A 25,862-nucleotide genomic window follows, 5' to 3' on the forward strand; every position below is an offset into this window, starting at 1 on the left:
GTCCTATTGATATATTGGGGCAAGTTCAGCATAATAATGATGTAGTCTACAGTATGACAAATAGAAATGGGGGAGGGAAACATTGCGTGATGACAATAAATGCAGCCGTTTCATAAATATCTTCAGTTATGTTAGAGGCTCCCGCTGCCAGCCAGCTGTTGTAGTAGTAAAATGCAGCTAGATCACTTTTTGATTAAATACTTGAGACTGGGGCACAGGGGAGCAACACTTAAATTTTTTGGTTGGCTTTCTGGTTGGGCTTTCTCAGTGATTAATGGCACCATTTTCGGGCGGATTGGTGAATTCCTCCGGCAGCAACTTTTTTCATAAAAAGCTTCAAACATGCAATACTTGTGACTATATGGGCCATATCTATGAATATTGGGGCCTATTTGTTATCCATAAGTTGCTATGGATAAAATCTTCTGCTACATGCCTATAAATAATGATATACAGTGCATTCGGAAAGTATTCAGACCACTCCTGCGTGGTCTTGGCTGTGTGCTTAGGGTCGTAGTCCTGTTGGAAGGTGAACCTTTGACCCAGTCTGAGGTCCTGAGCGCTCTGGAGCAGGTTTTCATCAAGGATCTGTCTGTATTTTGCTCCGTTCATCTTTCCCTTGATCCTGACTAGTCTCCCAGTCCCTGCTGCTGAAAAACATCCCTTCAGCATGATGCTGCCACCACCATGCTTCACCGTAGGGATGGTGCAAGGTTTCCTCCAGATGTGACACTTGGCATTCAGGCCAAAGAGTTAAATCTTGGTTTCATCAGACCAGAGAATCTTGTTTCTCATGGTCAGAGTCCTTTAGGTGCCTTTTGGCAAACTCCAGGCGGGCTGTCATGTGCATTTTACTGAGGAGTGGCTTCCGTCTGGCCACTCTACCATAAAGGCCTGATTGGTGGAGTGCTGCTGAGATGGTTGTCCTTCTGGAAAGTTCTCCCATCTCCACAGAGGAACTCTGGAGCTCTGTCAGAGTGACAAATCGGGTTCTTGGTCACATCCCTGACCAAGGCCCTTCTCCCCCGATTGCTCAGTTTGGCCAGGCGGCCAGCTCCAGGAAGAGTCTTGGTGGTTCCAAACTTCTTCCATTTAAGAATGATGGAGGCCACTGTGTTCTTGGGGACCTTCAATGCTGCAGACATTTTTGGTACCCTTCCCCAGATCTGTGCCTCGATACAATCCTGTCTCGGAGCTCTACGGACAATTTCTTCGACCTCATGGCTTGGTTTTTGCTCTGACATGCACTGTCAACTGTGGGACCTTACATAGACAGGTGTGTGCCTTTCCAAATCATGTCCAAACAATTGAATTTACCACAAGTGGACTCCAATCAAGTTGTAGAAACATCTGAAGGATGAATAATGGAAACAGGATGCACCGGAGCTCAATTTCGAGTCTCATAGCAAAGGGTCTGAATACTTATGTAAATAAGGTATCTGTTTTTCCTTTGTAATAAATTAGCCAACATTTCTAAAAACCTGTTTTCTCTTTGTCATTATGGGGTATTGGGTGTAGATGGATGAGATTTTTATTACATTTTTGAATAAGGCTGTAACGTAACAAAATGTGGAAAAAGTCAAGGGGTCTGAATACTTTCCGAATGCACAGTATATGTCAATTTAGTCATTTTAGAGGCGTTTCCTACCTGGTTGGAGTGTGTGACTATGAGGGTTCTCTGCTCAGGGAAGTTGTGGTAGAGGTTGGAGATGATCTGGACGGCCACATCGGTCTTTCCTGTACCTGGAGGACCCACCACCTAGAGAGAGTGAGGGAGGAGGGATAGAGAGAAAGTGCACGGAGGAGAAAAAGGAGAAGGGTGGTTAGATAACAGAAAAGGCCTCTGCCACAGTGGTTCTGACAAGAAGGCCCTGTGCCTGTCAGAACACACAGTTTTCCCCTCAGTGGATCAGACAGGACCTGTGTGTGTGAGTAGGGCTGAGGTGAGAAGTGCTTGGCATGCAAGGTCATCCTCCCTGCACTCACAGGCAAGGACACAGAAACAGAGAGAGAACAAATAAAACTAGAGCGCCCATTAAGCTCTTTCCATCGGCTCCTTGACCTTCATTGTATCTAGTTAAGGCTTTAGAGATCATTGGGTCTAGTCTAGAACTATCACCGTCCTCAAACACATAAACACCACTACACCAGTCGGAAAGGACAGGCTCATAAACAAACTATTTGTGTTTCCATTTTCATCAGGGCTTTCCCAGGACGAAAGGTGCTCACAGACTAGCGGAGGCTACACCTGGGAATAGAGTTTACTTGACGGTATATTCATAAAACATTTATTTAGCCACCGTCTTACCTCAGGTAAGTCCTTTTAAAGCACTCGCAAAAAAGCCAGTCCACTTTACAGACTGGACACCCCAAAACAGTGTAAAAACGTTCAACCTGGCCTAAAAATGGCTCCAAAACTGATCCAACAGATGATAGGCAAAGCATGGGACTGGGAGGCTGTCTTGGCTGGGAGGCTGTCTTGGCTGGGAGGGGGCTGGGAGGCTGTCTTGGCTGGGAGGCTGTCTTGGCTGGGAGGCTGTCTTGGCTGGGAGGCTGTCTTGGCTGGGAGGCTGCCTTGGCTGGGAGGGGACTGGGAGGCTGTCTTGACTGGGAGGCGGTCTTGACTGGGAGGCGGTCTTGACTGGGAGGCGGTCTTGACTTCTAACGATTGTCGTGACATGCCAGTGAGCGATGTGTGTGTCTGTGCAGAGTTGTTTTACGACTGCCATATTTACTCCACAGCAGTCACCCAATAAATAACAGACCGACCCCTCAGCCAGCTACCGATCACTAGGCCGGGAATGAGCTTCATCAAAGCAAGGCGGTAGTGTGTGTGTGTGTGCTGTCACCAGGAACACTAGAGTGGGTAGTAGAGTGTGTATGTGCGTTTCTGAGAGGCTGTGTGTGTGTGCGCGTTTTAGTGTGTGTGCTCCATCGGCACCATTTAAGATAATTTAGCGGAGGGGCTTTCAGGGAAGTATTTCACTGGCAAGGTCTGACTGAGTTCTGCATGAGTGATGGGGATTGGGACGCCAAATAACTCCACCTTATTTACTAGTGGCTGGGGAAGTCCCCAGCCAGTCCCCTGCGTCAGGCAGAGTGGTTACAAATCCTCAGCTCTTCAAGCAGACAGGGCCAATATTACACCTGTCATATCACAGCTCACTGGTATGGCGGGACTGCTGAGGTAGCCAACATCACACTCTGGGCTATGAGTGATTGAAAGGCACAGTTTAACTCACGAGCCAATGGATGGGAGAGTTCAATTGTTGCTCAAACTTTTAATGCCGTCTGTCCATTGCCTTGGTTTATTAAAGTGGCCAGATAGGAGTAGTTTTTTTACCAACAGCTTTTTGCTAGACAATATGTTTTATTTTGACAGTATATTAAAGTATGAAAAGCAATATCAATGGTTCCTATGAGCAGTATGAGGTCAGTTTAGTGTATTAGTATAAAAAAAAGTCAGTAGCAGACAAGAGGTATACTTAAGACAGTAAATGTTCTTACCATAGTCAGTCCAGGCTGCATCCCAGCACGGATGGCCTCAATCTGAGTTGGTGTAAACTGGATGGTATTTCTGTTCAAACACACAAAGTTTTAACTAATGGTTAGAGGATTTTAAGGAACATGTTGAAAACTTCAGAGAAGCTAAACGAGAGCTGTTTTTAACAAGCTCTGTGATGAAGAGTTCGAAAACCTCATGAAAGACGTTTCAGTCAAGGGACCCAGAGGAGTTTCTGTGCCTAAAAGGATTTCAATATCAAAGTGCAACTGAAGAAGCAAAGTTACCATCAGATCAGATGAATGATAATTTTATTAACTAACAAGGCAATTCATTTCTGTTCAGTTATGATTAAGATTGATATAATTAAGACTTTGACAGTTTGTTTTGATCTAGTTTGCTACAGGGCTAAAATGTCAAGAAATTACCTCACCAAACAGAACCACCAAAACTTTACACAGCCAACAGCGCAAATCCCCAGAGCTCACGCTAACATAGCAAATCAAAACACACCAATCCGAATAAATAGAAATCAGTATAAAACGTCCCTGACAGAAATGTAAACATTTTAGAGCATTGCATTTTACAGAGCTGGGTTGTTTTTGCTCTAGGGGGAAAGGTTTGCTCAGTCAATGCCCTCAAGCATAAACTTGTCGGGCCTTTGGGGGAAGCTAAATTTGGAGCAGGCAGGCACGTTAGGGGTGGAAACACGCAGGCCCTGAGCGGAGGCTAAACAAAAAGGTGGGTGCTTTATTTAGGAGCCCTGCGGACACACTGGAGCAAGATGAGACTTGACTGGCTAGAGAGAGGACAAGGACTTGACCTCTGTGCAGTGCCAACCCTGCAGGGGCTCCTGCAGGATTTAATCTTCGAACCTCACCGTTTGGGCTGGTTGTAGGGGTAGGGCCCCCGGTTGGGCGTGACGTGAGGCTCCACTATAAGCATTTTTTCTTCCTCCTTTTTCTCCTCCTCAGAGTCTGCCTTCCTCTTCTTGCCTTTGTCTGCCTTGTTCTGCACAGGGAACTTGATTCTAGGGTGGGGAAAGAGCAGAAGGTTCAAAGATATGTTGAGGTTGGACCACATCAAAAAGACAACACCCCAGGAAGACAATGACCCCAACCCTACTCCATCTGACCCTTGACCTCTGACCTGAAGGGGGGTATCTGCAGCTTGGGGTTGTCCTCAGTGACTTTGACGGTGTAACCAGGGAAACAGGACCTCAGGTGGTCGATCGACAGGAAGGTGTCATTGAAGTCAAGGGAGGAGATCTGATTGGGCATCTTGGAGTAGTGGGCGGATCCCGGGTCGCCATAGCCCAGGATGATGTCATGGAGCCATTCTGGGACCACACACTCAGTGTTCATCAGGTTTCTGATCGTCTCCAGGACAGCCTAGGGGAGAAAACAAAACACCAAGATAGTTAACGGCTACATTTGAATTTCCAAGATAACTGCTGGCTCTCTTGGCCAAGCAGTCTCCAGTAGTCCAACCTGATTTAACAGAATGTGCATCGTACTACAGGCATGCCTCCAGAGATGGACGCCTAGAGAGATGAGGGGGAGGGGGGCGTGCGGTGCAAGGTCACCCATCCTCGAGGGCCTCTGTCTGGGGTCAGTGGGGGGAATCAGAGGCCTTGAGCTGGAGGTAATCCTGGATCACCCTCAGGATTCCAGCTCCCGGACCAGGCAGTGATTGATCACCCAGGGGTGGGGTGGAGGAAAAGAGATCAAGGCCTGGCGGTGATGCTCAAATAAAGGGAGGGATGAAGGGAAGGGAAAGAGGGAGGAAGCAATAAATGGATGGATGGAAGGTGAGAGGTAGTATGAAACAAGGGAAGAAGGGATGGATATAGAGAGAGGGAGTTTAAATAACAAAGGTGGTCTGGGTCATGTGTAATGTGCAGTAACAGTCCTCCCCACTAACCTTGAAGTTGTTCTCTTTGGGCTTGCGTCTCATGATGATGTTGAAGGACTCGTAGGGGTCCTCAGTGGCGTTCTGGATGTTGCTGGTCATATCCTGCTGGTACTGGTTAGGGTCCAGCCACACTCTGAACGTCCTGGTGTCTCCTCTCAGTTTGGGCTTGGGGTCAGGGCCTGTTGAATAGGATAGGGACAACACATTGTAGTACATTATGGTCCAGATTGAATTAATAAGTATTTGCATTAAGGCAAAAAGTTTACCTGTACATTTCCAGTACGAATAAAATATATGATAGGATTTTAAACGGTTTAATATTTAAAGCTATTGTTTTTAGTATTCATTCACTTGAGAAAATAAAAACAGGCATGCAAGGTAGAAACTGTTGTGCTACGCTAAGTGATCTTGTGACATGCAACCAATGATTTATATACTGTATACACACTAGATGACCGTCAGGGGGCGCTGTTTTGAAGCCACCACACCATCTTCGCACGCACCCACCGTTGTAAAATAATATTTTGTAAGCTATAGAAATGCATTTATTAATGTCTACATTTGTTTTTGCCACATGTATTATGTTGCAGACACCTTAATGCATACTTTTAAATTATATTATGTGAGCTAAACATAAAAATGAAAACATTTTCCTTAAAGTATAGTTTTTCAAACGTTCTAATGTTACTGTCCCGACTACAACAAAAACCTACTTAAATACATGTAATTTTGGCCTTGAAACGTTTAATTGAAATACTGTAGAATTCCATTCATTCCTATGGAGAACTGCTGCTTCTGGGGAGTGCCATTACGGCCGACCGGTGGCTTCAAAGCCTCTCACTAGCCAATACATAGCATCGGCAATCCAGGGTTTTTATATACATCATTGCATGCAATTCAACTAACCCCCGAAATACAAATTCCATTTGGAGGTTTAATCGTAACCAAAGAGTTATGAAATTAATTCTCAACATATCGTCTACCAGCCAATACATGGCTAATGATGTACGGTGGGTATATGAGCCTGGCAATGTTCAACACTTATGTAACAACACAAGGACACACAGCGAGAGAGAGAGAGATTAGAGAGAAAGATGAAAGAGAGGACCACTGTCCTTGAAATCAGAGAAGCATTAGTTACACTGGCCAGACCCCCCAAAAAGACAGCCCATTTTAGGGCTCATCGTATGCCTACCATTTCATAAACACCAGGGCATCTTCCCTAGTCCCCGAGAGAGCTAAACTCTCAAATCCTAGTCCAGGCCACTCCCACCTCAGCATCCACCCCCACAGTACATTCTCATGCCACTCATCTGCCACCTCAGCACCAACACACATTTACATTCTCATGCCTCTCACACACACACACAGGCTAGAGGCTTTAGACCTGGTGCCATAGTCCAGAGCCCTGGAAGTGAAACTCAAACCGGTAGCCCGTCCCATGTATTTCCTTTAAAGAAGTGTGGTGCGATTGACGAATGAGTGGCTGGAAGGAGGACACTAAACACACTGGGATAAAGGGCTGAGGACAGCTGGAGATGGGTGTCTGTGAAGAGCTAGGCATGTAGCCAGTAGGGAAAAGTAACCAAACTCAGATTTACGTGTTTGTATCTTTCAGCTATTTCCAGCTTTACTTTACTGACTTTTACAGCTTATAGCAATTTTGGACAGGCCAAAAAGCCCCCTTGTATATTAAATTTTAAATATCTCTGGGGTTGCTGAATAAATGGAGGATAAATAAATATAAACGATAGCGCCACTTTACACAAAGCGCCCAGTGATACACGTGACATGTCTGTCCCTGGCTCAGCCCTGTGGGCATCTGAAAGTTTCATAGATACACCAGCCCAGTTAGCACCGCTCTCTACATTTTTAATACAGTGGGAATATGGAGAGGAGCAAAGAGGGGACATAGTGTTTTGGTAGTGGTGCACGGACACATGTTCAGACATGGGAAAGGAGGAACACTTAGGATACCATGTCTGGAGGTTAACCTGATATTACATCCAATCCACTCCAATAGCCTGCTCTGAACTCTGCTGGTGGAAGAAGAAGGCTCTAGGTAGAAGTTGCCTGTAGGAGGCTAAGCGTACCCTTCCCCAATCATAACGTTAATCATTAGGAGGGGAAATGCAAAACTGACCTTTGATCAGGGTAACATGCCTGAATGTCTCCTTTCATAGCCAAACCACAGGGGAAAGAAAAGCCATGGCAGGCCCAGTCACAGCTTCAATAGGATGGATCTGAGACTATGGCTGTCATGTTATTCTGGAGTCTAGAGAAGCCTGTCATACAGTGCATTCGGAAAGTATTCAGACCCCTTGACTTACTCCACATTTTGTTACGTTACAGCCCTTATTATAAAACAGATTAAATCATTTTCCCCCCTCAATCTACACACAATAACCCATAATGAGAAGGCAAAAAAAAAAGTTCTGAGACTTGTCCCGAAGCCACTCCTGCGTTGTCTTGGCTGTGTGCTTTGGGTCATTGTCCTGTTGGAAGGTGAACCTTTGCCCCAGTCTGAGGTCCTGAGAGCTCTGGAGCAGGTTTTCATCAAGGATCTCTCTGTACTTTGCTCTGTTCACCTTTCCCTCAATCCTGACTAGTCTCCCAGTCCCTGAAGAACATCCCCACAGCATGATGCTGCCACCACCATGCTTCACCGTAGGGATGGTGCCAGAATACGTGACGCTGGTATTCAGGCCAAAGAGTTCAATCTTGGTTCCATCAGACCAGAGAATCTTGTTTCATGGTCTGAGAGTCCTTTAGGTGCCTTTTGGCACACTCCAAGCAGGCGGTCATGTGCCTTTTACTGAGGAGTGGCTTCCGTCTGGCATCTCTACCATAAAGGCCTGATTGGTGGAGTGCTGCAGAGATGGTTATCCTTCTGGAAGATTCTCCCATCTCCACAGAGGAACTCTGGAGCTCTGTCAGAGTGACCATAAGGTTCTTGGTCACCTCCCTGAGGTGGCCCCGATTGCTCAGTTTGACCGGGCGGCCAGCTCTAGGAAGAATCTTGGTGGTTCCAAACTTCCTCCATTTAAGAATGATGGAGGCCACTGTGTTCTTGGGGACCTTCAATGCTGCAGAAATGTTTTGGTACCCTTCCCCAGATCTGTGCCTCGACACAATCCTGTCTCGGAGCTCTACGGACAATTCCTTCGACCTCATGGCTTGGTTTTTGCTCTGACATGCACTGTCAACTGTGGGACCTTATATAGACAGTTGTGTGCCTTTCCAAATCATGTCCAATCAATTGAATTTACCACAGGTGGATTCCAATCAAGTTGTAGAAATATCTCAAGGATGATCAATGGAAACACCTGAGCGAAATTTTGTGTCTCATAGCAAAGGGTCTGAATACTTATGGGAATATTGTATTTCAGTTTTTTTTATAAAAAGTCTGTTTTCGCTGTTTCATTATGGGGTAGTGTGTAGATTGTTGAGGGCAAAAAATAATGTAATCAATTTTAGAATAATGCTGTAACGTAACAAGATGTGGAAAAAGGGGTCTGAATACTTTCCGAATGCACTGTATAACATGTCCCTTTCTACCTCAGTAAAATAGAATAAATAAAACATTGAGAGGCGTTCAAGTGCGATGGGTTGCCCTAAGGTTAATGGAGTGTTAATGCGAACAGGTCAGGTCTCTGGTTGAGTGTCACCATGACAACCCCACTAGACCTCATGGGCTGGAAGTTAGGGGGTCGGAGGAGGATGAGGGGAAGGGTGTGTATGTGTGAGTGTGTATGGGCAGGATGTGTGTGCCGGTGTGTGTGGTGGTAGGAAGGGTATGTATGCACGTCTGTGTGTGTACGCTGGTGTGTATACAGATGCCCGTCTGAGTGCCAACCTACCTTCCTCTATGACACGGCCCTTGTCGTCCAGCATGCCCTGCACCTCGCAGCCCCTCACGTAGGCCAGGCCTGTCTGCTCCACAAAGGGCTGGCGCCGGTCGAAGCGTGTGCCGTAGGGCAGGTTCGGCCGCACCGTGACCAGAAAGCAAACATCGTGCTTACGCAGCCCTGGGAAAGGTGAGGAGAGTGAGAGAGAGAATGAGCGAGAGAAAGACAGAGAGAGACACAATGCCCCGTCAGCGCTGGGCTGATCTTTAAAACATGAAGTTCTAATTATACAAAGGGGAGGAGGATATTGACATGACATTGAGCCATCCTCCTGCACTCAGAGGTTTGCTAGGTATGGTTGGAGAGCAGAGATTCCTTTAGTAAAACTATAGATTTATTTTTAATTAATCAATTCACTGTAATTGACCAGCACAATTTCCATATCCTTATACTTTCCCTGGCTTGAGTGTCAGCATTTCATCCTTTATTCTTCAAAACATTCCTCTTTGCTAGAACAACCTATATCATCTCTTGCTAGCTACAGTCAGCCAGTGTTGTATGGTTGGATATGCTCATGGTAGAACGATGAATCTTGATTTATTAGGATCCCCATTAGCCGACGCCAATGGCGACAGCTAGTCTTACTGGGGTCCGACACAATCAATGCCAGGGAGGCCAACATTATCTACAGTAGCCCTGCTGCACCCGTTGGGGGAAGCAGATGAGGAAATAAAACATTGAAGCCAAGTGGTCAGGGCTGGTAGGAAACAACATGTCTACAGGCAGACAAGGCTAGAGGAGGTCACAGGTCAAGGTACAGCAGGATTGGATATAGAGGTCTGGATGAAAATACTTTATGGAGGACATAAAGGCTTTATTATTGAGATGTTGGAGTGGGATCCATAGAAAGATAGAGGGAGGGAGACAGTGGATGAGAAAAGGAGTATAAAAGAAAAGAGACGGGGGATAGAGTGAATGCTGAAAGGAAGAAAAGAGAGGGGGAGCGCGAGAGAGCAGGGGATAGAGAAAGGAGAGGTAGGAGAAAAGAGCCATGTACCTTCCCACTCGTGTTTGATGTGGTCTCGTACGTTGAGATTCACAGTGATGTCAGCTCGGACGCGGGCGGGCCAGTTCTCTCCGATGTTGGGCTTGGCCACCTCCACAATGGAGAAGGCTGTGATGGTCTGAGCCATCCTGGCCCAGCCCCCAAACACCACACCACCATACTCTGACTGCCTATAGGAAGACAAGACAACAGGTCAACCCCCAAAACACCACACCACCATACTCTGACTGCCTGAATATGTCATAGAAATTGAGTTATGATATATGAGTGATACAAAATTATAAATTTGAAGGAAACAGAAATGTGGCAACCTTATTTTACCATCAGTTATAAGTGTGTGTGCGTTCTCTGCTCACCATGGTTTCATGCGAGTCACCACGTCCTCCACATCCTGTCTGATCTCGTAGGTGGACTCCAGACGGAACAGGTTGAAGTTTCTCAGCAGGTAGTCGTGGAGGGTCAGGAACTGCAGGTTCAACTTAGGCAGAGCCAGACAACCTGGAACACACACACACAAAGACTAAACAGAGAGATTTGGGTACAAATGCTCAGAATTGGATGCATGTCATTGGTATAGACCTATTACCTACACATCTATTTCAGTGTAACATAAATAGGGCCTTGTGTTTTCCCTGACCATTAACAATTCTGGACCCACTTGACCAGGACAATCCCTTTGATAGAACAGTGGCAGAGTTGACTATACAGCTAGTTTAAACCTGTAATCTCTTGGCAGGCTAAAACAGATAGCCTTATAGATGTCGATAGGCTCATGGATTTCAATGGGTTTATGGGGCTGTAGGCATCTTAGCTGGTGAAGGTGCCCCTGCCGGCCTAAAGAGGATTGCCCATTAAGAGGATGCCAGCTCAGTGACCCTGAGGTGTGGGATAACAGCGGTGCGTGTGTGTGATGAGTTTGCGAGGAGATACCGTAGACAGACACACAGACCTTCGCCAGAATAGTACTCAGTGGGGACGATGTTCTCATCCCAGATAATCTTCTCTGTTGGATAAAGAGGCATCTGATTAAGTTGCTCGATCTGGGAGATTCTCCTCTCATGACGAGACACCTGGAAGTGTGTGTGAGAAGGAAGAAAGAGATGGAGAAAGAAATGTGATTAATGAGCCATTGGCCCACTCTGGCACTGACTGCCCTTACAAGACGTATCCTCCCCCTCACTCACTAGATCACAGACAGTGGTATTAAAAACAATGTTTTAAATCAGGTCAGACGCATTGCATCACACCAGTCACCGTCGGTTTGTCATTACAAACCCCACATTCATACTGTTGGGCTCTTATCTCCTTAGTTAGCCTGCCAGCTGTGTGTGTGTGTTTTAGCCTATATAATCCCTGTGTTCCCATATGTGAGCAGTCAGTCAATATCCGCCATGCTACGCTAATCCTGTTACACTGCTGTGTTCCCTGCCAGTCACCATCTAACCCAGGGTTGTCATAGTCATCCATCATGTTACACTGCTGTGTTCCCTGCCAGTCACCATCTAACCCAGGGTTTTGTCATAGTCATCCATCCTGTTACACTGCTGTGTTCCCTGCCAGTCACCATCTAACCCAGGGTTTTGTCAGTCATCCATCCTGTTACACTGCTGTGTTCCCTGCCAGTCACCATCTAACCCAGGGTTGTCATAGTCATCCATCCTGTTACACTGCTGTGTTCCCTGCCAGTCACCATCTAACCCAGGGTTTTGTCATAGTCATCCATCCTGTTACACTGCTGTGTTCCCTGCCAGTCACCATCTAACCCAGGGTTTTGTCATAGTCATCCATCCTGTTACACTGCTGTGTTCCCTGCCAGTCACCATCTAACCCAGGGTTTTGTCATAGTCATCCATCCTGTTACTGCAGGGTTTTGTCATAGTCATCCATCCTGTTACACTGCTGTGTTCCCTGCCAGTCACCATCTAACCCAGGGTTTTGTCATAGTCATCCATCCTGTTACACTGCTGTGTTCCCTGCCAGTCACCATCTAACCCAGGGTTTTGTCAGTCATCCATCCTGTTACACTGCTGTGTTCCCTGCCAGTCACCATCTAACCCAGGGTTTTGTCATAGTCATCCATCCTGTTACACTGCTGTGTTCCCTGCCAGTCACCATCTAACCCAGGGTTTGTCATAGTCATCCATTAGGGACTGGCAGAGAGGTCCATAGAGATCTAGACCCTATGCCCCGATTGAGAATAACGTTCAGTTCAAATACCTCTGACAATTATTGCAAAACTATGCAAAAACTAACAAATATCATAATGTTAACATTCAACAGAGGAAAAACGATAACCTGTTCAGAATTCAAGAGTGGTTGGTTAATGTCTTTGAGGAATTAAGTAAATACACATCAGAACAGTGATAGCTAGAGGCTGAACACACAGCATAACTCTAGTCAGCTCATCCTCTCCTTCCCAGGTTTAATTACAGACTCTCTCTGCAGTGTCTGTGTTAGCTGCTCTGCTCTGCTCCCTACCGTACAGCACAGCGCTCCAAGCCTCTGACAGACACATAGTACCAAAGTGGAATCTTTGGAGATTTTCGGTTGCCCAGGGCAACCCGGGGCCAAATGAGTCCCCTGACATTTGCTCTGGGAACAATCTAATCAGCTAATTATGGAAAAGCTTCTCTTCAGTAGTGGGGAGAGGAGGCCTAGAGAAGACTTGAAGTGGGTAATTACAGTAGTAAGGATGGAGCAGGTCAGTGGATGGGCTGGTCGCTTGGTGATGGAGGGTTTTGGGGGATGAGACTTGTTTTCAACACACTGGATGCCTGTTTTTAGAAGGGACTAAGGGTGTGTGTGTGGAGAGCAATCAGATCCACTGTTGTCTTTTCCTAGGATAAGAGAAACCTTGCTGGGGTGGGGGGTTGCATACTGTATGTATTCCAAGGTCAAAAGCATAAATTAATGTTTTTTAAACGAGCCACAAAAACCTGTTATGCCGCTACTCTCTCAAGGCGGTTATTGTTCTGTAAATGACCATATCCTGACGTTGCTGCTGTTCAGCCAAGCTGTAAATAGAGAGGAGGGGTTCTCTCATTCTCTCATGCTTAAGAACATCTTGGGGGGCGTCTCAGTATCATTCACTTCCCATCACCCCTAACCACAGATCGAGGTTCAGATTACCCTTTCCCCATTCCTAACTTAAAGCATTAGGACGATGACATAAATATCTGACCCTCGATCAGTGGTTAGGGACAACTTCTCCCTGCTTAGTAGCAGCACCTACCAGCAGCTCCAGGAGAACCTCCTTCTCATAGGTGGTGTCCTGTCCATCTGCCAGCTCTGGTAAGAGGCATAGATACGAGGCCACCCGGTGGAGAGTGTTGGAACTGCAGGGAGGGGGGGGAAACAGCATATTTACATTTAAGTCATTTAGCAGACGCTCTTATCCAGAGCGACTTACAGTTAGTGAGTGCATACATTTTCATACTGGCCCCCCGTGGGAAACGAACCCACAACCCCAGCGTTGCAAGTGCCATGCTCTACCAACTGACCTACAATTAATTAATTAATTAATTAATTATATATATATATATATATATATATATATATATATATATATATATATATATATATATACTGCTCAAAAAAATAAAGGGAACAATTAAACAACACATCCTAGATCTGAATGAATGAAATAATCTTTACATAGTTGAATGTGCTGACAACAAAATCACAAAAATTATCAAAGGAAATCAAATTTATCAACCCATGGAGGTCTGGATTTGGAGTCACCCTCAAAATTAAAGTGGAAAACCACACTACAGGCTGATCCAATAGCATCAATGCCTTCCTCTTGCAGGAACTGCTGACACACTCCAGCCACATGAGGTCTAGCATTGTCTTGCATTAGGAGGAACCCAGGGCCAACCGCACCAGCATATGGTCTCACAAGGGGGTCTGAGGATCTCATCTCGGTACCTAACGGCAGTCAGGCTACCTCTGGCGAGCACATGGAGGGCTGCCCCCCAAAGAAATGCCACCCCACACCATGACTGACCCACCGCCAAACCGGTCATGCTGGAGGATGTTGCAGGCAGCAGAACGTTCTCCACGGCGTCTCCAGACTCGGTCATGTCACATGTGCTCAGTGTGAACCTGCTTTCATCTGTGAAGAGCACAGGGCGCCAGTGGCAAATTTGCCAATCTTGGTGTTCTCTGGCAAATGCCAAACGTCCTGCACGGTGTTGGGCTGTAAGCACAACCCCCACCTGTGGACGTCGGGCCCTCATACCACCCTCATGGAGTCTGTTTCTGACCGTTTGAGCAGACACATGCACATTTGTGGCCTGCTGGAGGTCATTTTGCAGGGCTCTGGCAGTGCTCCTCCTGCTCCTCCTTGCACAAAGGCGGAGGTAGCGGTCCTGCTGCTGGGTTGTTGCCCTCCTACGGCCTCCTCCAAGTCTCCTGATGTACTGGCCTGTCTGCTGGTAGCGCCTCCATGCTCTGGACACTACGCTGACAGACACAGCAAACCTTCTTGCCACAGCTCGCATTGATGTGCCATCCTGGATGAGCTGCACTACCTGAGCCACTTGTGTGGGTTGTAGACTCCGTCTCATGCTACCACTAGAGCGAAAGCATCGCCAACATTCAAAAGTGACCAAAACATCAGCCAAGAAGCATAGGAACTGAGAAGTGGTCTGTGGTCACCACCTGCAAAACCAGTCCTTTATTGGGGGTGTCTTGCTAACTGCCTATAATTTCCACCTGTTGTCTATTCCATTTGCACAACGGCATGTGAAATTTGTCAATCAGTGTTGCTTCCTAAGTGGACAGTTTGATTTCACAGAAGTGTGATTGACTTGGAGTTACATTGTGTTGTTTAAGTGTTCCCTTTATTTTTTTGAGCAGTGTATATATATATACACACAGTGAGGGAAAAAAGTATTTGATCCCCTGCTGATTTTGTACGTTTGCCCACTGACAAAGACATGATCAGTCTATAATTTTAATGTTAGGTTTATTTGAACAGTGAGCGAAAGAAAAAAACTCCAGAAAAACTGTTATGAATTGATTAGCATTTTAATGAGGGAAATAAGTATTTGACCCCTCTGCAAAACATGATTTAGTACTTGGTGGCAAAACCCTTGTTGGCAAACACAGAGGTCAGACGTTTCTTGTAGTTGGCCACCAGGTTTGCACACATCTCAGGAGGGATTTTGTCCCACTCCTCTTTGCAGATCTTCTCCAAGTCATTAAGGTTTCGAGGCTGACGTTTGGCAACTCAAACCTTCAGCTCCCTCCACAGATTTTCTATGGGATTAAGGTCTGGAGACTGGCTAGGCCACTCCAGGACCTTAATGTGCTTCTTCTTGAGCAACTCCTTTGTTGCCTTGGCCGTGTGTTTTGGGTCATTGTCATGCTGGAATAGCCATCCACGACCCATTATCAATGCCCTGGCTGAGGGAAGGAGGTTCTCACCCAAGATTTGATGGTACATGGCCCCGTCCATCGTCCCTTTGATGCGGTGAAGTTGTCCTGTCCCCTTAGCAGAAAAACATCCCCAAAGCATAATTTTCCCACCTCCATGTTTGACGGTGGGGATGGTGTTCTTGGGGTCATAGACAGCATTCCTCCTCCTCCAAACATGGCGAGTTGAGTTGATGCCAAAGAGCTCGATTTTGGTCTCATCTGACCACAACACTTTCATCCAGTTCTCCTCTGAATCATTCAGATGTTCATTGGCAAACTTCTGACGGCCCTGTATGTGTGCTTTCTTGAGCAGGGGGACCTTGCGGGCACTGCAGGATTTCAGTCCTTCACGGCGTAGTGTGTTACCAATTGTTTTCTTGGTGACTATGGTCCCAGCTGCCTTGAGATCGTTGACAAGATCCTCCCGTGTAGTTCTGGGCTGATTCCTCACCGTTCTCATGATCATTGCAACTCCACGAGGTGAGAACTTGCATGGAGCCCCAGGCCGAGTGAGATTGACAGGTCTTTTGAGTTTCTTCCATTTGCGAATAATCGCACCAACTGTTGTCACCTTCTCACCAAGCTGCTTGGCGATGGCCTTGTAGCCCATTCCAGCCTTGTGTAGGTCTACAATCTTGTCCCTGACATCCTTGGAGAGCTCTTTGGTCTTGGCCATGGTGGAGAGTTTGGAATCTGATTGATTGATTGCTTCTGTGGACATGTGTCATTTATACAGGTAACAAACTGAGATTAGGAGCACTCCCTTTAAGAGTGTGCTCCTAATCTCAGCTCGTTACCTGTATAAAAGACACCTGGGAGCCAGAAATCTTTCTGATTGAGAGGGGGTCAAAAACGTATTTCCCTCACTAAAATGCATATCAATTTATAACATTTTTGACATGCGTTTTTCTGGATTTTGTTGTTTTTATTCTGTCTCTCACTGTTCAAATAAACCTACCATTAAAATTATAGACTGATAATTTCTTTGTCAGTGGGCAAACGTACAAAATCAGCAGGGGATCAAATACTTTTTCCCCTCACTGTGTGTGTGTGTGTGTGTGTATATAGATATATATATAGATATATATAGATATATATATATATATATATATATATATATCATGCTTTACAAGAGTGGTATATTTTCTGCTAAGTCAGTCTGTTTTTTACAACGAAGACCCAGGGGTAGAAATGCACATTCAGGAGAATATTTACAGTGTGCTGATTATTCTATTTTTCTGAGGAAAATTCCCCTATTCCAGTGTCCGGGTCGCTACCTTTCATTTGACAATATGAAAAGTGCCACATTTTCCCAACACATAGCCTGTTTCTTAAATCTGTGCTTGTTAGCATGGTGACGTAATGTATGCTAGTCCTCGTATTTTCCTCAACTATGCCCTGCTAGGTAGGGCCACTGCAGTCCTACACTGTCAGCATGGCGTGTACAGTCGTGGTCAAAAGTTTTGAGAATGACAAGTATTGGTCTTCAAAGTTTGCTGCTTCAGTGTTTTTAGATATGTTTGTCAGATATTACTATGGTATACTGAAGTATAATTACAAGCATTCCACAAGTGTCAAAGGCTTTCATTGACAATTACATTAAGTTTATGCAAAGAGTCAATATTTGCAGTGTTGACCCTTCTTTTTCAAGACCTCTGCAATCCGCCCTGGCATGCTGTCAATTAACTTCTGGGCCACATCCTGACTGATGGCAGCCCATTCTTGCATAATCAATGCTTGGAGTTTGTCAGAATTTGTGGGTTTTTGTTTGTCCACCCGCCTCTTGAGGATTGACTACAAATTCTCAATGGGATTAAGGTCTGGGGAGTTTCCTGGCCGTGGACCCAAAATGTCGATGTTTTGTTCCCCGAGCCACTTAGTTATCACTTTTGCCTTATGGCAAGGTGCTCCATCATGCTGGAAAAGGCATTGTTCGTCACCAAACTGTTCTTGGATGGTTGGGAGAAGTTGCTCTCGGAGGATGTGTTGGTACCATTCTTTATTCATGCCTGTGTTCTTAGGCAAAATTGTGAGTGAGCCCACTCCCTTGGCTGAGAAGCAACCCCACACATGAACGGTCTCAGGATGCTTTACTGTTGGCATGACACAGGACTGGTGGTAGCACTCACCTTGTCTTCTCCAGACAAGCTTTTTTCCAGATACCCCAAACAATTGGAAAGGGGTTTCTTCAGAGAAAATGACTTTACCCCAGTCCTCAGCAGTCTAATCCCTGTACCTTTTGCAGAATATCAGTCTGTCCATTATGTTTTTCCTGGAGAGAAGTGGCTTCCTCGCTGCCCTTCTTGACACCAGGCCATCCTCCAAAAGTCTTTGCCTCACTGTGCGTGCAGATGCACTCACACCTGCCTGCTGCCATTCCTGAGCAAGCTCTGCACTGGTGGTGCCCCGATCCCGCAGCTGAATCAACTTTAGGAGACGGTGCTGGCGCTTGCTGGACTTTCTTGGGCGCCCTGAGGCCTTCTTCACAACAATTGAACCTCTCTCCTTGAAGTTCTTGATTTAGGTGCAATCTTACTAGCAGCAATATCCTTGCCTGTGAAGCCCTTTTTGTGCAAAGCAATGATGACGGCACGTGTTTCCTTGCAGGTAACCATGGTTAACAGAGGAAGAACAATGATTTCAAGCACCACCCTCCTTTTAAAGCTTCCAGTCTGTTATTCTAACTCAATCAGCATGACAGAGTGATCTCCAGCCTTGTCAACACTCATTTTCATGGCAAAGAGGGACTTTGCAATTAATTGCAATTCATCTGATCACTCTTCATAACATTCTGGAGTATATGCAAATTGCCACCATAAAAACTGAGGCAGCAGACTTTGTGAAAATTAATATTTGTGTCATTCTCAAAACGTTTGACCACGACTGTACAGGGGATCGATGCGACGCGATTATTAAAATCCAACCGCATCTCCATCTCTCAGAGCTGAGGCAGAGGGTTGAGGCTGCTCTCTGCATTAATCAGACTGACGTGACATGTGCCAGGGGTTGGTAATAAAGAGAGACTGTGACAGAGTCCTGTACAGACGGACAGGAACACGTGTCATTGTGAGCAGTAGTGTGGGCAGGCTCGTGATGATGCCATGGTTTGACCACACGGATCCGGGGGTTTTGCTGACCATGCAGTTGGTCAGTCTAGGGACTGGCATGGGTCACGCTGCTGTACTATACTCCCTTCATGACAAAGCAAAAATAGCTGCTTATTTTGAGTTGTTAAGGAGATGAATGTAGCAATTATCTCAATATAAGATCATTTCTGGATAACAATTAAGTGCCTTCCTGTAATTGTTTTTGAATAAAAAGGGTCAAAAAGAAACAAAAATAGCTTCTAAGCAAAGAGCAATTTCTCAAGCAATAATTTTGCTGGGACTGTCTGAGAAGGGAGGGGAAAACTGAAAACTAGCCGTTATTGGCAGAGAGGTATGAAACTCTTATTTTATTGGTCTATTAACTAATTCACCACCTGGTGATTTCACAAGGCAGGCCAAAACTCCATTCCAGCAGAACAGGCTGAAAGCTCTTACACCAACAGGGCATTATCATAATTTTCACAATATTATTCCAACCTCATAGTGTGGAAATATATATATAAAACACAGGAAAATCATGTTTATTACTGCACTGGGCCATTAAAACTGAAAGGGAAAAATACTGTGTGTGTGTTTTGGGTACTTAACAGATCAATCGGGAATAGTGGACGAGTGGCAGCTTAGTTTGTGGGTAGCACAGCTGAAATAGTTGGCATTAAAAATAGGGTTTTCTGGATAAAAAGTGCCTTTTTAAAAGTGATGGGCATATTTGGAGTTTCCAGAGCTGCTTTGAAGCCAGTGGGGCGACTGGATAACAATGCAGAGCCTGGCTTTATTCATGAGAACAATAATACACAGAAGAAAATAGAGCTTTGGGATAAATTCACACAAAAACAGCACGGATACTTCACTACCTGGCTTGCTGAGACCCAGTGTTAACTATCTCAAACTCAGCAGCACCTAGGACCAGCAGGAAAGGAGACAAGGATAGGACACACACACACACAATTGATTCTTCTCCCGCCCCAGTCTATATCACACACACTTTACCTGAGATGGCCAAACTGTTTTGTAAGGGATTCCCGTGTGTCCACTGCTGCCACATTGGACAGGGCAAAGTCCTGCAGCTCCGGGAAATGGGCAAAGGCTGCCCTCTGAAAGACAACACACAAACATTAAAGCAGGTGCAAACACCACCCACCCCACACACTTCAGAGCCAGTGTGATGTCAGGCAGGCTTTCCCTCATTTATTAATCCAGCATCTATGTGGGGCTAGAGAGAGGTATGGGAAAGAGAGAGAGATGGACAGATGGAGAGGCAAGCTAAGAACAGATGAACCAGCCTGTATATTTCCCTGAATATGCATTTCATCATTTCAAGTTGAGAGGTAAAAATGCATGAAACTAGTTTGACACTGACATTTATTGAGAATTCTCTCTAGGACTGAAATTTGACTTGATATTATTTATTGTAAAAGACATCTGGAAGCTGTCACTAAATCCTGAATGATTCATATTCGTACATGTTTTACTCACAGCACGGGCCACGTCTCCCAGGTGCACAACTCTCTCGCTCTATCTTTAACGCTTAAATGTGCCAATAATGTTTACAACTATCCCTATCAAATTAACTATTTGAATACACAATACATTCTTAACTAGACAGGTAAGGAACACTAACAAAATGGAGGCCAGCATGGTGTTGTATGCATGTACCTGCAGTGATGTGATTCTGTCATAGTGGAGCGTGGTCATCTCCTTCTCTGTCAGGGCGTTGCCCGTCTGGTCGTTGATCTCAAAGCCTGTGTAGAACTTCAGCATGTCCAGTAACTGGCAGAAGAGGTGTCCCTCCTTCTCTCTCTGCATGAGGATGGACAGGTGGCAGCTCACCACCAGGTGGGAGTCGTCCAGCACCGTGTTGAACCAGCGCCTGGTGGGCAGCAGGGCCTGAAGACAGACATGGAACAACGCATTACACATCATGGTAAAACAATGCTGAAACAGAAGCCTTTATACGAGACCAGAGCCTCAATAATTATGATTGAAGAAAAAAAAAGAGATTCTTCACACATACACATATAAAAGCCCCAGAAAGACAACACATTCCAACAGTGAAAAACAAGGGTCTCAGTCAGAATGTTAACACAATGAGGGTGTTATATAATCCAGCCTACTATTACTATGCAGCCGAGGCCTGTAGCTGATAACAAGCAGAGACGGTGCAACATCAGAACCAGGCTTAGTCCATGTATGGATTGACTCGGTCTCTGGGGTCATTCAGATCAATGCATCTACAAACCAGAATTCCCAGCATTGAGGCCCAGAGTATAAATAGGCCCCTATTGATTCAGGGTCTATTTCAGAAGGTTGTTTTCGACTCTTTATTTCATAGATGAGGGTTAGAGAGTTCAAATTTCTTAAGAAAACAATGAAAATGTCAACCGCAGAACCTCAATGTATTCCATTGAATTCACCTCTCTACAGAGGGAAGGTGCTGCAAATGATACTACCCTCTCACAGACAGACAGGCTTTATGTACAGCAGCCATCTTTGATCTCCACAGAGCCATGACAGATAGACAGCTCAGCCTAACACACATGTAAAATGTAGGGTCTCTTTTTCCTTACAGAGATTCACAGGGCATTATCATATCATCCCAGAGAGGGAAGTATGAGATTTCAGCCATCCCTTTGTAAAATGATACTGCTGAGGGGGAAAGGATTTCTCCAGAGGCAGCTTGTCTTGCCAGTACCGGGGGGGAAAAGTATAGCCTGTCATCAGACGGAGGAGAAATCCATTCATCCTATCCTCCCTGTGTGTAAACAGTAGCACCGTTGCCTTGCAGCCTGGAGAGGGAAGGAACCATCTTGACTATGTGACACACTCGCTACATGTAATTATAAAGCCAGACCACAGAGACAATAAGAAAAAACGCTACATTGTGACCTTACACACCTCCATTGCTCTACGCTAGAAATAACCTTTCTTTTCTCACAGTCATCAAAAACCAGTCATTCAGGGACAGGATTCCATACTCAACACAGATCAAGACCGAAATAGCTGTATAGGTAGGTACAGCGAACTCACTAGCGTCTTTGCATGCTCAGTGAATGCAGATATTCAGTTGATCCTATATAAAATGGCTGCCTGGTACCCTTCATAAATACACAACAAGACCATAGTGTCCCTTATAAATGTTTCTTACCTCCAGGTCAATCATGAGCTCGATGAACCTCTCGCAGTAGTGCACCTTCTCCATGGGTACAGGGCCTGAGAGAGACAACACAGGGAGTCGTTCAATTCAGATTAGGTAATAACATACATGACCATACACTCTGCCATCACACACTAAAACACAGGAGGGAATGGGGGGATGAAGGGATGTGGCCCAGCCGTGCACGGAGACCGCGTGTGTGAGTCTTCCTCAGGCACTGCAGCGCACTGGGAGATCAGCCCTCATTAGGGGAGGTGTATGTTTGTGTATGTGTGTGTATGTGTGTGTGTGTGTGTGTGTGTGTGTGTGTATGGGTCCCCGTGCTGTGTACCAGGACTCTGACAGGGAGGATTAGAGTCGGGGGTCACAGCATGACCACCTTCACCTAGCTGCATGTTGGGAGAGATGCTATTCTGAGCACTCAGGTTGGCTGGGTGGGGAGGGGGGTCTGTGTCACCCTGCATTACGTCACCATGGAGGCGAAGAGGGGGAGCATCTGGACATTGCTGCTCTTTCACAGTGGGGGTCAAGTCAGAAAGAAAGGATAGAGGGTTGAAAAGGTGTGTCTCACACCCGTAATGAGGTCTGGGCTGAGAGAAGATGACACCTGAGACAGGGCTGGACTGTAGAGATGTCACATAGAGATGAGGCCTGCGCATAGATAAAGACTATCAAAGATCTTTGGCTCGTCACACGTGCCTGGGGTGTCCTAGTTTGCCACTGGTAGGGAAGGGAAGGGAAAGGGGATACCTAGTCAGTTGTACAACTGAATGCATTCAAATGAAATGTGTCTTCCACATTTAACCCAACGCGGGGGGCTGCCTTAAGCGACATCCTCGTCATCGGCGCCTGGGGAGCAGTTATCGTTAGGGGTTAACATTTACGTCATTTAGCAGACGCTCTTATCCAGAGCGACTTACAGGAGCAATTAGGGTTAAGTGCCTTGCTCAAGGGCACATCGACAGATTTTTCACCTAGTCGGCTCGGGGATTAGAACCAGCGACCTTTCGGTTACTGGCACAACGCTCTTACCCACTAAGCTACCTGCCTTGCCCTTGAGCAACAACTGTTCCCCGCCCTCAGAACAACAGATTTTTTTCCTACCTTGCCGGCTCTGGGATTTGAACCAGCAACCTTTTGGTTACTGGCCCAATGCTCTTAACCGCTAGGCTGTCTGCCGCCAGAGTAAGATTTGTACCTCTCTGCTAACTTTTTAAATAAATTGGCACAACAAGGTGTGACACATTTTTCTGTATGAGGACTATTTTTTGCCTTGAGAATCTCTCTTCTGCCTGCTGCTTGTGGGGAATAATAAAACACTGCTTTGTTCATAAATCATAACTGTGTTGCTAAATGCTTACCTGCTGGGGAGATGGACATCAGAACACCCAGAAACTTCTTAATGAGCGCAGAGAGGAACGTCCTCTCCATCTTAGCTCTGGAAATAAAGGCAGGGAAATAATAATTAGTGACACACATCACAACACTGTGCCTTTGATTGGACTATTTATACAGGCAGAGGGAGAAGGTATTTCTACTGGTCCAGATACAAACAGAAGTTATATTTCTACTGGTCCAGATACAGGCAGAAGTTATATTTCTACTGGTCCAGATACAGGCAGAAGTTATATTTCTACTGGTCCAGATACAGGCAGAAGTTATATTTCTACTGGTCCTGATAAAGGCAGAGGGAGGTTTATTTCTACTGGTCCAGATACAGGCAGAAGGTCTATATCTACAGGTCCAGATACAGACAGAGGGAGAAGGTCTATTTCTACTGGTCCAGATACTGGTCCAGATACTGGCATAAGGTCTATTTCTACTGGTCCAGATACAGGCAGAAGGTCTATTTCTACTGGTCCAGATACAGGCAGAAGGTCTATTTCTACTGGTCCAGATACAGGCAGAAGGTCTATTTCTACTGGTCCAGATACAGGCAGAAGGTCTATTTCTACTGGTCCAGATACAGGCAGAAGGTTAAGGTCTATTTCTACTGGTCCAGATACAGGCAGAAGGTGAAGGTCTTACTGCTCTGAAGCTTTGTCTTCCAGCTTGTCAAAATTCTTCTTGATCAGATTCCAAAACTTTTGGAGCTTGGGAACTTTCTTCAGCTCATGTTGCAGTCTAGACTGTAAAGATGACAGATAGTGTGTTCATTAATCAATCTTAAGGATGCTATAAAAGAGAGCAAAACTCAAACTTTGACCTAGGAAAGTTGTTTTTGGCTCAACAACCCTATTCCACATAATCAATCACAATTTGTAAATGTGGAAAATATTGTCACAATTTTAAACATAATCCATATCTAACAGAGTGACAGTTCTAAGGACATGGGAGCACTGGAGAAAAAGGGAAGAGGAGTTCTTACAGGTAAGAGACACATCCACATGGGCAGTGAGATTAGCTGCTGCACCTGCTCTCTAATCAAATCCACCTCCTGAGAGAGAGAGAGAGAGAGAGAGAGAGAGAGAGAGAGAGAGAGAGAGAGAGAGTTGGTAGAATAATGGCAACGCACCAAATAGATTAGAACCATTGCATTCAGTTCAGGAGAAGCAGAGGGGATGAAAATAGATTTTCAGAGTGAGACTGGTGCAGTGGCTACTCATGGTTTTGAGCAGGGGTGGAGAATACAGATGTGCTAGGGTGGCACCCAAGTACACAAAGCTTTGAAGTGTAATACTGCCACCTAGTGGAACCTGCACCAAACTACTTTTCTTAAAACCAACTACAGGAAGTTTCCCCCTCCCTTCTGCTCTTGTTTGCTCATCTTCGTGGCTCTGAGACTACTGGGTAGGCATAAGCAGTAGCTCCATCTAGCTTCAGCTTTGCTGCTTTCACCTATCCATTCTCATTAGGTCAGGGAAAGGGGAGTGAACAAGGGCAGAGGAAAGGGACTCTTCATTCTATGGTTGTTACTAACATAATTTTGCAATAAAACAATGTATTACTCAACTTATATTATGTGGTCGATATAATAACTAATTCCCCATTTACAGAGAGGTAGATATTGGTTGGTGTGGGACATACCAGGCTGTTGAAGCAGTGGTCGAGGAAAACCAACAGTACAGTCTGCTCCTTCAGAGTCAGGCCAGCCTCCTCTCCAGCCAGCACGGCCTCCATCACACACTTAAAGAAGTACGGGAAGTGCGTTGGCTCCTTCTTAAACACCTGGATAAAGATAATAAACCAAGGGATAAAGAGGACATGCATTGATATTAGAGGAGATTGATCAATGCTCGCTGGAGACATCTGCCCTAAGTAGCTGTAACACTGGGGCTGTCCCTGTACAGCTGACACGCAACACCCATATTCACAACAACATAGCATGGTTACCAACACACTCGATGTTAACGCAGATAAGAATTTGCTAAGTGAACCAAAGGGACAAACAAGGATCAACATTTCTGTTTGACAGGCCACTGAATCCATTACCTCCCAGGCAGGGACGTTCTCTCTGAACTTCTCATTGACTATGCAGCAGATGGACATGAGGTAGGCATTACTGGAGACCTCAGGATTATAGTTCACCCACAGGTAGTTCTCCAGGTACTGACTGAGAGGCAGGACACAAATAGCATGTTAAAAACTGCAAATGACTGATAATAATGTATTGAGGCCACATTAAAAATGTCAAAAACCCACCTGAACTCCAACAACATGATCTTCCTAATGGCGAACCTGAAGATAAAATAGCAGACGTGGAGGATTTATACTACTGGTAAGAAGAGTTAACGTTACAAAATACTGATGTTATTCAAGAGTTGAGTTCACTCACTTGGACTTGAGAATCTCTTTCTCATAGACATCCTCCAAGACCTGAGTGGGTGACAATAATAGTTTGTTAGAGCAA

At 45.5% G+C, this 25,862-nt stretch overlaps 1 protein-coding gene across 1 annotated transcript in view; it reads right to left on the minus strand.

Moving 5' to 3' along the window:
• Positions 1–25,862, minus strand: part of aqr (aquarius intron-binding spliceosomal factor) — an 81,848-nt gene that overhangs the window by 54,903 nt on the left and 1,083 nt on the right. The window contains exons 4-23 of the mRNA XM_041847960.1: positions 25,788–25,828; positions 25,655–25,690; positions 25,445–25,565; positions 25,040–25,180; positions 24,381–24,449; positions 24,041–24,141; positions 23,374–23,450; positions 22,004–22,068; positions 20,515–20,745; positions 19,849–19,952; positions 13,563–13,665; positions 11,280–11,400; positions 10,687–10,828; positions 10,322–10,500; positions 9,277–9,444; positions 5,426–5,595; positions 4,652–4,893; positions 4,383–4,532; positions 3,508–3,577; positions 1,649–1,759 (exon numbers count right to left, since the gene is read on the minus strand). Coding sequence (XP_041703894.1) covers positions 1,649–1,759; positions 3,508–3,577; positions 4,383–4,532; positions 4,652–4,893; positions 5,426–5,595; positions 9,277–9,444; positions 10,322–10,500; positions 10,687–10,828; positions 11,280–11,400; positions 13,563–13,665; positions 19,849–19,952; positions 20,515–20,745; positions 22,004–22,068; positions 23,374–23,450; positions 24,041–24,141; positions 24,381–24,449; positions 25,040–25,180; positions 25,445–25,565; positions 25,655–25,690; positions 25,788–25,828 — 2,442 coding nt within the window. The remainder of the gene's footprint in view (positions 1–1,648; positions 1,760–3,507; positions 3,578–4,382; positions 4,533–4,651; positions 4,894–5,425; positions 5,596–9,276; positions 9,445–10,321; positions 10,501–10,686; positions 10,829–11,279; positions 11,401–13,562; positions 13,666–19,848; positions 19,953–20,514; positions 20,746–22,003; positions 22,069–23,373; positions 23,451–24,040; positions 24,142–24,380; positions 24,450–25,039; positions 25,181–25,444; positions 25,566–25,654; positions 25,691–25,787; positions 25,829–25,862) is intronic.

Source organism: Coregonus clupeaformis, chromosome 25, assembly GCF_020615455.1.
Source record: "Coregonus clupeaformis isolate EN_2021a chromosome 25, ASM2061545v1, whole genome shotgun sequence".
NCBI lineage: Eukaryota > Metazoa > Chordata > Actinopteri > Salmoniformes > Salmonidae > Coregonus > Coregonus clupeaformis.